The sequence below is a fragment of the Limulus polyphemus genome, unplaced genomic scaffold, assembly GCF_000517525.1.
Source record: "Limulus polyphemus unplaced genomic scaffold, Limulus_polyphemus-2.1.2 Scaffold5927, whole genome shotgun sequence".
NCBI classification, from domain to species: domain Eukaryota; kingdom Metazoa; phylum Arthropoda; class Merostomata; order Xiphosura; family Limulidae; genus Limulus; species Limulus polyphemus.
This window is the reverse complement of record NW_013671537.1, coordinates 4068-16560: the sequence shown is the minus strand read 5'-3', so window position 1 is coordinate 16560 and position 12493 is coordinate 4068. Positions and strand designations below refer to the sequence as shown.

The following is a 12493-nucleotide window of genomic DNA, read 5'->3' as shown; positions in this document are numbered from 1 at the left end:
TTTAAGCCGTCTCCAGCCATTATTAGTCTCAAAGTGGGTTCCTCGTCATCGAATTTGATAGAGGTTATATTGTTATGTATAACTTTAGTAATTTTGTAGTAACTTAATAAAACGGCATTCTGCTGAACTTAAAATGTTCACGCTGTGTCTAAAAGGATAAATTAATCAACTTGAGTAACTGGTGTTAAACATATGACAATTTACTTTAATGATAAAGTTATATTTGTAGTTTCTTACAAATGGTTTATTAAAGAATAAAAAATTTAATTTATTTGGCAACATTGTTCTGCTAACTTGCTAGAGTGTATAACTTTTCTTGTAGGTCTTCTCCATCTTTCATTTTAAATCAAAGTGTTTCTTGCACACACAAACACACACAGCTCATTAAAACAATTTGACATGACAAACCAACCCTACAGGCCTAACACTATTTTCCTACAAATGTACAATACTGACAGAATACTCAATAAACAGCTCATTCTGCAACCAATATTTTTCAATCAGAATCCATGGAAAGTGTTTAATAAGCAATGGAAAAACAGTTCTAAAGCATTTCATATTGGCTGGAAATACTGAAACATGTACATACAGATGAATAACCCCCATAAATCATAAAATATTGCTTGATCATTATGATACATACACATAGGTAAAGGTTTATTTCGTAATTAATGTTTTGTTTTTTTAATAGATATCTGATTACTTACTGTAAGAAATAAAGACAAAAATAACACAACTAACACCAAAAAATACAAGCTTTGGGAAAAAAACAAAATATTAATAATTTATTCAAAATATATAATAAAGGTAAACTATTGAAAAACTTATTCAAACAATTGTAAAATAAAAGGAAAGGATATAAAAATCTGATAAAATAAATCTGAATGGACTTCTGTTTACAATGTAGGGGTAAAACAACTTGCACTTATTGAGAGGGGTGGGAGTAGTAGTCACTCTCTGTAAGCAGGTGAAATATTATACCTGTCCTTCCCTTAATCGATGAGATATCAGTACACACCTAACAGGTGCGGGTGGAATGTGAGAATGAGGTGCTGAGATTTCTACTTTATCATGACCATTTAGTTTATTTAGGACAAGAGGTTCAGCAGGAATAAAAATCTCCTCCTTCACAGCTGGAGTAGGACACAACCAAGTTGGAACCCTCTGAAATACAGCATTACAAAGACATTATTGTTTCTGTTAACTATATGTCTTACTAATATTTTTATTTTGAGATGATAATTTACTTGCAAAGTTTATATTATTTTCTGTAATTAATACCGAAACATCAAAATATATATATATATATATATATGTCGTTTCTTGGAAAAACACACATTGCAATTAGCATAACAAATAAATAAAATGTTCAATCGTACATGTAACTATATACACAGACGAAAAGGAGTTACTACCAATGGATTCAAATATGAATTCCAACACAATCAAATATTTTTATTTAATGCTGTAAAAGGGTGATGTAATAAATTATTAAAAGCAACCTTACAGAAAATTAAGTTTTATCTACATTTGGTTTCAACTTTACGCATGCAATAGGTATCTACAAATTATCTTAAAGCACAAATAAAATAAAACAATTTTCTAACTAAATATATATATTAATATCAGAATTAAGACTCCTGTTTCATTATACATTTGTCATCATTAACCAATGGTTTTCTTTCCACAGTGCAGGGGAGAAGTTCCCCCTAAACTCAATCCACACACACCCTAGGTTTTTCTTTACAGATTTGAGTGTTTTATTTCAAGATGAATTTTGGTATGAAAAACCTAGGTACCCATAAAACTACCATTCTTGATACAGTATTAAAAATACTTGGGGAATACAACTAGACCATGTCTATAGAATAGATTTTTTAACAAATAATCTAATATCAAACAATTGTATGTACTAACGTTGATGAAAGGTGAAATGTTGGCTAAAATAAAAAGTTATTTTATAATTATCTGGAGTATTAAGGTCATTTTTTCTAACCTTTTTATCGAAACATGTTTATAGAAATACCGTACCTTCAGTACTTGAATGCCCTGTGCCACATCATTCATCAAATAAAATACTCCACCCCAGAAAAAAATATCACAGAAAATACCTCCTAATGTACATAAAAACAAAAGACAAAATGAGATGACCTGCAAAACCAAGAATGGGCATTTCTTTACAATATAAATGAGTAACCAAAAGTTTACAGGAACAAGGTCCTCAGATTTTGATACCATGTGAACAGCAAGTTACAGAAAATAGTAAATATTTATATTTCAGTGTAGCTGAGTCCTACATAGCAGTAATTACAGCAGGGAATGGCCAAGTGATAAGTCATGACACTGGTAAAAAAAGTAAAAACTTTCTTTGGCAAGCGAATAAAAGATATTGGTTTTGAAAGTGCATATGAAATTTAAACTTATGTATAAAATACAGGACCAACATAAAACTCATTATCTATATATGGGATAAAAGATATTGGTTTTCAAAGTTCATATGAAACTTAAACTTAGGTATAAAATACAGGACCAACATAAAACTCATTATCTATAATCGTACCAAGAACAATTCCTTGAGGTTCTCCTCTTACAGTAGTATCATGATGTAATACTAATTTTAAATCAAAGTACATGGATTTGAATTATGACGACACGATCAATGCCTTTACTTTCACCAACCCACAATTCTATTTAATTTTGGGCTTCTATTAATATCTACATGTTATCTATCTTATGGTACAACACTTACAAACCACAACATGTACTTCTTAACTTCCTGTTCATTAATTTCTTTGAATATGCGTGAAAATCACAGACCTAAAGACGTACACTATCTTATTTCGTACAACTGTTTGGACACAACTGAAATTTACACTTAAAATTTTTTTTGAATAATGAAAGAAAGAAGAATATATGTTCTCACAAATTACCCATACGTCTAATGGACTAAGATTCTGAATTAACATTAAATATGGGGTTCAATCGATAAAATCCCCAAATATCACAGACAAAAAGACTGGTGAATAACCTTGCATTTTGTGAAACATTTAAATATTTGGAAGCAATTAACGATACTAGTATCTTACGTTAATATGAGGCTATTTTGAATGATGGATTAGTTATTCCATGTAGAATGAGAAATAAACTGTTAATAAATCAGAGATCTTATAACTGTGTATTTACAAACCAGTGAATACCTCACACAAAGCCCTCATACCATAACATATTTAGAAATACAAAATGGAGGTGTTGAAATTATTGACCTTGATACCTTCATTAAGGAATTTTAAAAAAATGTCCTATTCTCAAATATTACACCCCATTAGAAAACTTCTCTCATGCAAACACCCATGATTCACTAACCTTGCTGAGTTATTTCCTCAAGAAAGCCAGAATGATATTCAAGCTTTTTGTCCTGATTCAGTTCTGGTAAAAGGAAACTGACAACTATTGTTACTAAAATGGTGTTAGTATTCTACAATGGAAGCAATAATATTTTAAAGACTCACAAGAAAAAAAATTTAAAAAAAATAAACCTGATTACTGAGTGTTTTTAATATAATACCTAGTATTTTTCCCACATTTTTTCAGTAATATGGCCACTAAAAAGTTCCTTTGTATACTAGCGGAATATATGAAAAGTAAATCTGAGTATCAGTATTAATGGCCAGTACCGTTAGGTACGGTATTAAGGGCCAGTACAATTAGATACAGTATTAAGGGCCAGCACAATTAGATACAGTATCAAGGGCCAGTACAATTAGATACAGTATCAAGGGCCAATACAATTAGATACAGTATCAAGGGCCAGTACAATTACATACAATATTAAGGGCCAGTATAATTAGATACAATATTAAGGGCCAGTACAATTAGATACAGTATCAAGGGCCAGTACAATTAGATACAGTATCAAGGGCCAGTACAATTAGATGCAATATCAAGGGCCAGTACAATTAGATATGTTATTAAGGGCCAGTACAATTAGATACAGTATTAATGGCCAGTACAATTAGATACAGTATTAAGGGCCAGTACAATTAGATACAGTATCAAGGGCCAGTACAATTAGATATGTTATTAAGGGCCAGTACAATTAGATACAGTATTAAGGGCCAGTACAATTAGATACAGTATCAAGGGCCAGTACAATTAGATATGTTATTAAGGGCCAGTACAATTAGATACAGTATCAAGGGCCAGTACAATTACATACAGTATCAAGGGCCAATACAATTAGATACAGTATTAAGGGCCAATACAATTACATACAGTATCAAGGGCCAATACAATTAGATATGGTACGACTGAACTTTAAGCATTGTGATTTTGTTATATTTGCTTCTCATGATTAATCCATAGAAGTAAGAGTTAGTTTTGTTTATAAATTTATTAATATACTTCTGACTAAGCAGAAAACTTGGTTTTCTCTCTCTTCCTTCTTACATTACATTCATAAATAAAAGATCAGTGAAAAAATAAAACAAAAGCATAAAAATAGTAATAAAATGCCTTAAAGAGTGATTAAATTCTTCCAAATAAATTTAACAGGTTAAATGGTAGCAAGATAATAGTGTAAGATGTAGATATTATTCCATTATTTACTGTAAAGTGCCTAGTGACAATATTTGTTGTCAAATAAAAATAATTTTTCATAAATCAGATATACCTCTTAGTTGCCTTATAGTGTGAAACAAGTGCTTTGTGTAGGTGTTGTGGTTCTATCAATAAATCAACCTGAAGTACATGTAATGCAATAAAAATGGTTTTATTTCGGAAGATGTTATACAATCTTCGGAATTTATCATCAGCAAGAATACGTGAAGTTTACCATCATCAACTCTACAAACATATTGTCATCTGATAGGTAAATTAAATGCCATGGCAATTAAAATATTAATTAGGATGATGATGATGTTCCAGTGTACATCAAAAATTGCAGAACCATGTAAGTGCAAAAAACAAAAAGGACAATAACAGAACAACAGATAAGTAACTGTAACAATTATTTTACAAATCTTACTGTAACTTGCCACTAGCTATTTTGAATAAATTATTTATTTAATCTCCACACAGTCTTTAGTTGTGTTTCTTGCACTTTCAGCATTAGACATTGAAAACTGACAACTTTTACTATGAAACTGTTGATTAATTACACCTATTCCATATTCAGTACTCACTGCTGTAATAAAAAGTCTTTATTAACCATGACGTCATATGTAAATGTATCTGATTTTTCTATTTATTCATTAAAAGCGAATACTGGCCCTATCTGATTCTTCACCTCTTTACTTGCTGTAATAAAAGTCTTTATTAACCATGACGTCATATGTAAATGTATCTGATTTTTCTATTTATTCATTAAAAACGAATACTGGCCCTATCTGATTCTTAACCTCTTTACTTGCTGTAATAAAAAGTCTTTATTAGCCATGACGTCATATGTAAATGTATCTGATTTTTCTATTTATTCATTATACATGAATACTGGCCCTATCTGATTCTTCACCTCTTTATTTGCTGTAATAAAAAGTCTTTATTAACCATAATGTCATATGTAAATGTATCTGATTTTTCTATTTATTCATTAAAAGCGAATACTGGCCCTATCTGATTCTTCACCTCTTTACTACTTGTTGTACCTTCTGGTGTAACAACAAGTAATTATTTAATTGTGTTATTTCCTTTCTAATATGAGTATCATAAGCCTATATTTAAGATGCTTAGAGCCTTTGAACCCTAAGCTCTGCACAATCTAATACAGCCCTAACCTTTCTGTACTTATTGATACATTTGTGTATGTCAACAGAAATAACTTCTGCAGAGAACCAGTGGATTATGTTCTTTGTACGTCCGGTATTAATTTGAAGATGTTCCTGTAAGTTGTTGAAATTCCATCAAAATGAGCTGTAAATACAACATAATGACTGCATTAAATACTTCAAAGGTATCCAATATATACAAAAGAGATGTCATAAAATCCCACTACAAACCCTCGTTTCAGAGTTTTTAATCTTTTTTATAGCCACTATCCACTTGGATACTAATTCCATTCCAACTCTTTGCTGGTTACAGTTGATTTTTATGCAACTTCCACATTTTTATTTTGTGATAATACAAGAGTGTTGCAACAGCATGTACTTCTTCATTAAAGTCATTCATATCTTTAATAGAAGTCCTCTTTCTATATTGAGAAAAAAAAAATCATATAATGCATTATCAAAGACTTAAAAAAAAAACACACTAGGCCTAATAGTATATCTCAATAGTATCACCAATATGTATCTTGTGTAAAATAACGTACCCCAATAAATTAAATAACGATTTCTAACCTCCAAGCGAAGCTGTTGGTTAGCTAGCTTTTCTAACAATGTGTCTTCCTTGATTTGTCAAATTCATTTTCCAGGGAGTTTAGGCAAGTTTCCACGTTGTATTTTTTCAGCTGAGGTCTTTATGAATAAAGAAATAAAAAATCAAAGTAAAAGTATTTTACTGCATACACAATTTACACATGCTAATATCATAAGGTAAAGAGAGAACTGTACAAGTATATCACAACATGATCAAACATATTATAATATAGGCTAAGTAGCCTAAACTTTTAATCTGATAATCTAAGCCTAATAGAGTACATATCACATTAGAAGATAAAACTAACTGTTTGATATTTTCTTGAAAAATCGCCTCATGGTTACACATAAAAAGTATTATAAATTTATTTTGACATTTCTCTGATATCTATTTTATAATGTACAAATCAAGAAGAATTTGAAAAAAAAAATAGTTAAATTTATCATTTAACTATGATTTGTGTGATTTCTTTAAAAAATACACTACAGTTTAACCCTTGTTTATAACTGTTTTTTTTTTTCTTTTTTGCTTATTGATTTTCAAAGTTTTGACAGCTTTCAGTTGTATCCTATAACCTAAATTTCATCATATCTACTACACCAACATAAAACTTATAATATACTTATGAGCTTTGCATATTTTCTTAACAATAATTTATAATAATATTTTCCTTGTTAGATATTTACCTGGAAGTAAGAAGTCACCGTTTGCAAAACGTTTGGAACAAACAAGCATGTTTTCCATTACAGGCTCTTCATTGTGAAGCTGGTATGTCCATACCTTCCATCAATCACATTTTTCTTGTGCTCCAAATATACTAATAATTACTGTATTCTCACCTCCTTTTGCTGTTAATTCGGAGAAATAATGTTGGAAACAGAATTACACAAATTAATTTATTCATCGGTCACCCATTATGTTTGTATACACTGAACATTATTTAGCAGTAATGGAAAATTTCATGAGTTGCTTAACACAGTCAATGTTTGTTTTTGAATTTCATGCAAAGCTACACGATGGCTATCTGCGCTAGCCGTTCCTAATTTAGCAGTGAAAGACTAGAAGGAAGGCAGCTAGTCATCACCACCTACCACTAACTCTTGGACTACTCTTTTACCAATGAATAATGGGAAAACTGTGAAAATTAACTAGATATTTTGTACTTGTGGGATCATCAAGAAGACTGCATGTGATCTGATGGAAAAATAAATATCCTGTAGATATAATATCATCATTAACTGAAGAATCATCTCTCTTGTTAATGCTTCAGTCCACTTTGGGGAATTATAGGAAAAAAACAAACAGGATAACCTCTTAGGAAATGATGATCAGCTTCAAAGTATTTGACCTATACACTAACGTACCAATCCTAAAATGCTACAGATATTTCCACTAACAGCTTGAAAATTACAGAAAACTTTCAAGGAATTCACCCAACTGAGATTCTCCACAATAACAAAACATACAACTTTCCCTACCAACACACTTGGTAAGATAATTATAAATATAACAGCAGAAGGAAAAAGGACAAGACCAAAGAAAATGTGAATGGACGTATTGAGAGAGTGTACGAGAAGAAACAGAATAGCAAGAAATGAAGAACAAGGACCATAAAAGCAGACCAAAAGTAAATCAGCAAGTTTCATTTAAGTGACATAGTTGCTGTCTCTCACAACTTTACTTGATAATATGAAACAGTATTAACAGCACAATAATAGCTAGAGATTGTCAAGTTTTTTAAATTCTACTTTAGTTTATAGGAGAATAAATTTCAAATCAAAGACAGATGTACTGATATGTGTTCATTTACACAAATAAAAAAAGTGTGTATTAACCAAACTCACCTTCATCAAATGAGTTTCACTCAAGCTCCAAAATGCTTTAACAAATCCCACAGAAGCATTCTGTGCTACTTGGACAATCTGCTGGGCTCGAGCCTCAGGGTTAAAAGCATACTTTGTGCCATAAACTATTGATGCTGCTGCATGCGACAAAGCTCCTCCACCCCTCTGGTACACATCACTGAAGGATGCCATGATGACACTAACTCCAAGCAGAGTTCTCCGCATTGATTCACAGTACTGTAAAAACATTTCAGATCTTTACTTAAAACATTCATAAAAGCAAAACATTTTGTAAGTAAACAAAAAATTTACACTACAGATTCCATGCAGAGTAAAGATGTAAAAATACTGTAACATACATTAAACAGTTATCCAATACTCATGCTCACATAGTATGTCTGTTTCTTTTTTAAAGCTATTTTGTATATATAATATAGTACCAAAAACTTACATACACTGTATATGTAATAACCCACTGTAATATTTTTGTTCTTATCTAGGCAAAATAAATAACCTACAAGTATAGAAAAATAATGTTGATAATATTGTAATTGTGGTTCCTGTAAGTTTGTTTTGATATTAAGTTGCAGAAACAGGATAAAAATAAAAAGCACTAAATTAGGAAATGATATATAACTTTTTTTTCACATTTAAAAGATAACGGGAAATTTGGTCTATCTAAGTATATGTCATTTTCTACTACAATCCTACTCCTACTTACAAAGAGAAACCCCCTTTTTAACATTCAACCCTGACCTCTGAAACACTCATCCAATCTCCTCTCAAACTTCTTCGACGTTGCAGATTATACCACATCGGAAGGCAAACTATTCAATCGACTAACCATGATGGTAGAGAAGAATCTATTGTAGACTCCATATGAGAAATATTTTCAAAATGGGAATAAGAATATTATGGGTAACAAATACAACAAGATCTATTTTTCAGCAATGTTTCTTCTCATTGAGAACTTTTAGATCGTAGTACAACGTGCTACATTATCATTAAGCTTTGATCGAAGCAAGCTATAGAACTTGCATGTACTAAAAATTCATACACTACTTAATGTAATAATGTTAATTTACTGGTCTAGCTAGAAGTATGTCATAAAATAGCTTTTAATAATTAAAATACACTGATTATTCAGTTGCATACCTTTGATATTAGCAATATTTTATACAAGTGTCTCAGCCCTACACATGCCTTATTTATATTTGTGTGACAGCCTACTTTCCTCCAATATTTCAAGAAATATTAAAATAAATTCACAAACAAAACACATTCCTAACACAAATATATACTTACGTGCCAGGCTTGGATACATTTTCATTAAGAAATGAAAGGTGCGAAACACTTAAACCTCAATATTAAATATTACACTATCTGACACACGACTCTCACATAACATACATCTTGAAGTAACATTTGAATACCAATACTGCACTACTGGACATGCACAATAAACATCACAAAATCTGCACGAAATGCCTCGTGGAGAGTGAAATACAAAGTTGGTTATAAATTGAAAACACAGATAGCTATTTCTGTTTTATGACAAACAAGATGGTAATGTTTTCAGAAACTATTCTACAAGTAAAAAGGGAATTAGGCATAACCTATAATGCAATGCAGAAGCTGTAGGAATTATTACATTCTTTTTATGATATAATAAAGCACAATTTTGTAGTTTTACTGACAGGTCGTGGAAAGGATGACATTGTTAGTTAGCAATACAAAACACATGGCACCTTATACACTATCATTAGATGTCAAATATAATACAGACTGAGAGAAAACTTACTTTCTAAAACATCTACACCCCACATGCACTATGTATATCAACATTCCCAAGAAAATATTTAACATGTAAACCTATGGACCTTATCATTTTTTTAAGGGTCAGCTAACAAAATTAAAGAATTTTATCTGCAAATTCTCATTGTAAACTCACGAAGTTCGAAAAGTTTTCAGTTTTTTTTAACTGTTTCTGACCTTACTAATATTTCTTGCTTAATCCATGAGGAATATTATTTATAAAAACAATATTTTGAGTTTACATGTACAACAAGTATAAATTGTAAAGATTTTATTTCCTAGACGATGCAGACCGTTTGATAATACAACAATAAAGAAGTTTCTACAATGTGTGTACATCGTACATGTTGATACCTTATAAAATGTATGTACAGGTAAGCTCTGATGAGACGAAAAACTTGTTTCAATGCAAACATAACCTTGAGTATGCACTATAATGATAGTACATGTATAAAAACTGACTTCTACAAACGTCAAGTTTACAATTTGTTCCAACACAGATTACACGTGAATATAAAATTAATATATTGTTTTTTTTATGTTACTTACAGCGTGATTTTACCATCTTCAAAAAATAATCTGTAGGAACATTGATAGGTGATATCATCATTACATTCAATTTAATCACTTTTAGAAATACTTACCATGAGGCAAAAATGAACAAGTGATACAGACACAATGTGAAATGTAACTGATGAAAATCAACTTTGCCCTTCTTGACTACAGATAAAATGTAGTATGTCATTAGGTGCACGTGAACCTCAACAATTCAGTGCCATAAAAACAATGTCAAATTTGTAATGGATCTTATTTAAACATTGTAACTGGAATAACTTATATAGATATATGGTTTTTTACCAAATATCTATAACATTTAGAAGTCAGCAATGAATCATGGGAGCACCATTCCTTCGAATCGAAATAAAACTTTTTTTGTACAATAATACTGTTTACAATGCTTTGAGGATGAACCAACCATGCATTTGTTTCTGTGGAATACAGAATTCTGTCAGGTTCACAGATATTTTCTGTGCAAACAGTATAAGCCATATCTCAGCAAAGAAGAACTTACTTGCAATATGTGGGGTTTTTTTTTCTTTGCAGAATTGTGTAAACTTGGACTTCTTTAACAGCATTTCAAAATTTATGGTACATTAAGATGATACACAAATATTTTCTTACAAATATTACTGTAAATATTAAGGTCTTGGGTGTTGCTAGCAGTGAAGAGGATGCTGCTGATTTACAAAAAGATTGATTTAGATCATTTAATGAGTTTGGCGAATAAAAAGCACATGGGTTTTAATTATAATAAATGCAAGATAATGCATGTGGGTTATCATAATTAGAACTCCGGAGTTTAATTAGGTTAGGAATAATTTTAACAGTGTTATGAAAATAAAGGATCTTGGTGTAATAGTCAGTCAGTTTCTAAAGCTATCCAAGCAATGTGCTGTTGCTGGTGGTAGGGCAAATAGGATTTTAGGTTTATATGTAGAAATATTGAACACAAGTCTAAAGATGATATAATTTCATTGTATAGGTCACTGGTTAGATCACATTAGGAATATTGTGTCCAGTCTTGGGCTCTTTACCTTATGAAAGACACTGAATTGTTGGAAAGGGTACAGAGAAGGGATTACTAGATTGGGGTAGAAGGTTGTCATATGAGGAGAGGTTGAAACTTCTCAGATTGTTTTCTCTTGAAAAAAAGAGTAGAGCACGGGGAAGATTTTGATTGATGTGTTTAAGATTGTAAAGGAATTGATTGTGTTGATGAATCATTTTTTTTTCACATTTAACAGTGAGGATAGTAGGACTAGAGAACAAATATAAATTTTGGCAGGGTAGGAGTCATCTTCAGTTAAGACATTTTTATTTCTCTAACAGGTGGTTATCCTTAGAAATGGGTTCCCTTCAGATGCTGTGGAGGCAGTAAATTTAAGAGAGTTTAAGAGAAAGCTTGATAAGTAAATGAATGATAAGGGTTGGCTTTGAGATTTATTTATTTCAATTTGCTTTAGAGGATGGAACAGCCGAGATGGACGAATAGGTCCCACGTTTTTCCAAAATATTACGTTATTGCGAGATTTGATGAAAAGCATACATCAAGAGTATGTTTCTAAATCAATCATATAATAATGTAATTTTTGTTGAAATTTCTCAAAAAATACCGAGGGTATATTGATGATTTTCAGGAAAAACTAATTTTTGTGAAACACGACGAAAAGTGCGCATTTTAAATCAAAATTAAATGTGAAATCTCCGATTTTCTTTATTTCGAAAAAAAAAGAAGAAAAAAGAAAGAATCGTTCACCTTTGAGGAAAAATACAATATTGCTTCAAAGGCTAAAAAAAGCCAATTTTTTTTTTTCATAAATAAAAGGGAAGTTAAAGAAGGATTATCTATCTAGGGCAGCCGTAATAACCTGTTAGACATAAGAAGCCATGGGTCATGTTAGAGTTAGACATAAGAAGCCATG

At 30.9% G+C, this 12493-nt stretch overlaps 1 protein-coding gene across 5 annotated transcripts in view; it reads right to left on the bottom strand.

Annotated features, from left to right (window-relative positions):
* Nucleotides 1–12493, bottom strand: part of LOC106473146 (hormone-sensitive lipase-like) — a 58722-nt gene that overhangs the window by 42439 nt on the left and 3790 nt on the right. For all 5 annotated transcript variants that reach the window (XR_002613595.1, XM_022401635.1, XM_022401637.1 and 2 more), the window contains exons 2-3: nt 8196–8432; nt 982–1164 (exon numbers count right to left, since the gene is read on the bottom strand). Coding sequence is in view for 4 of the 5 variants with exons in the window: in XM_022401635.1 (XP_022257343.1) it covers nt 982–1164; nt 8196–8432 (420 nt within the window). In the remaining variant the exon portion in view is untranslated. The remainder of the gene's footprint in view (nt 1–981; nt 1165–8195; nt 8433–12493) is intronic.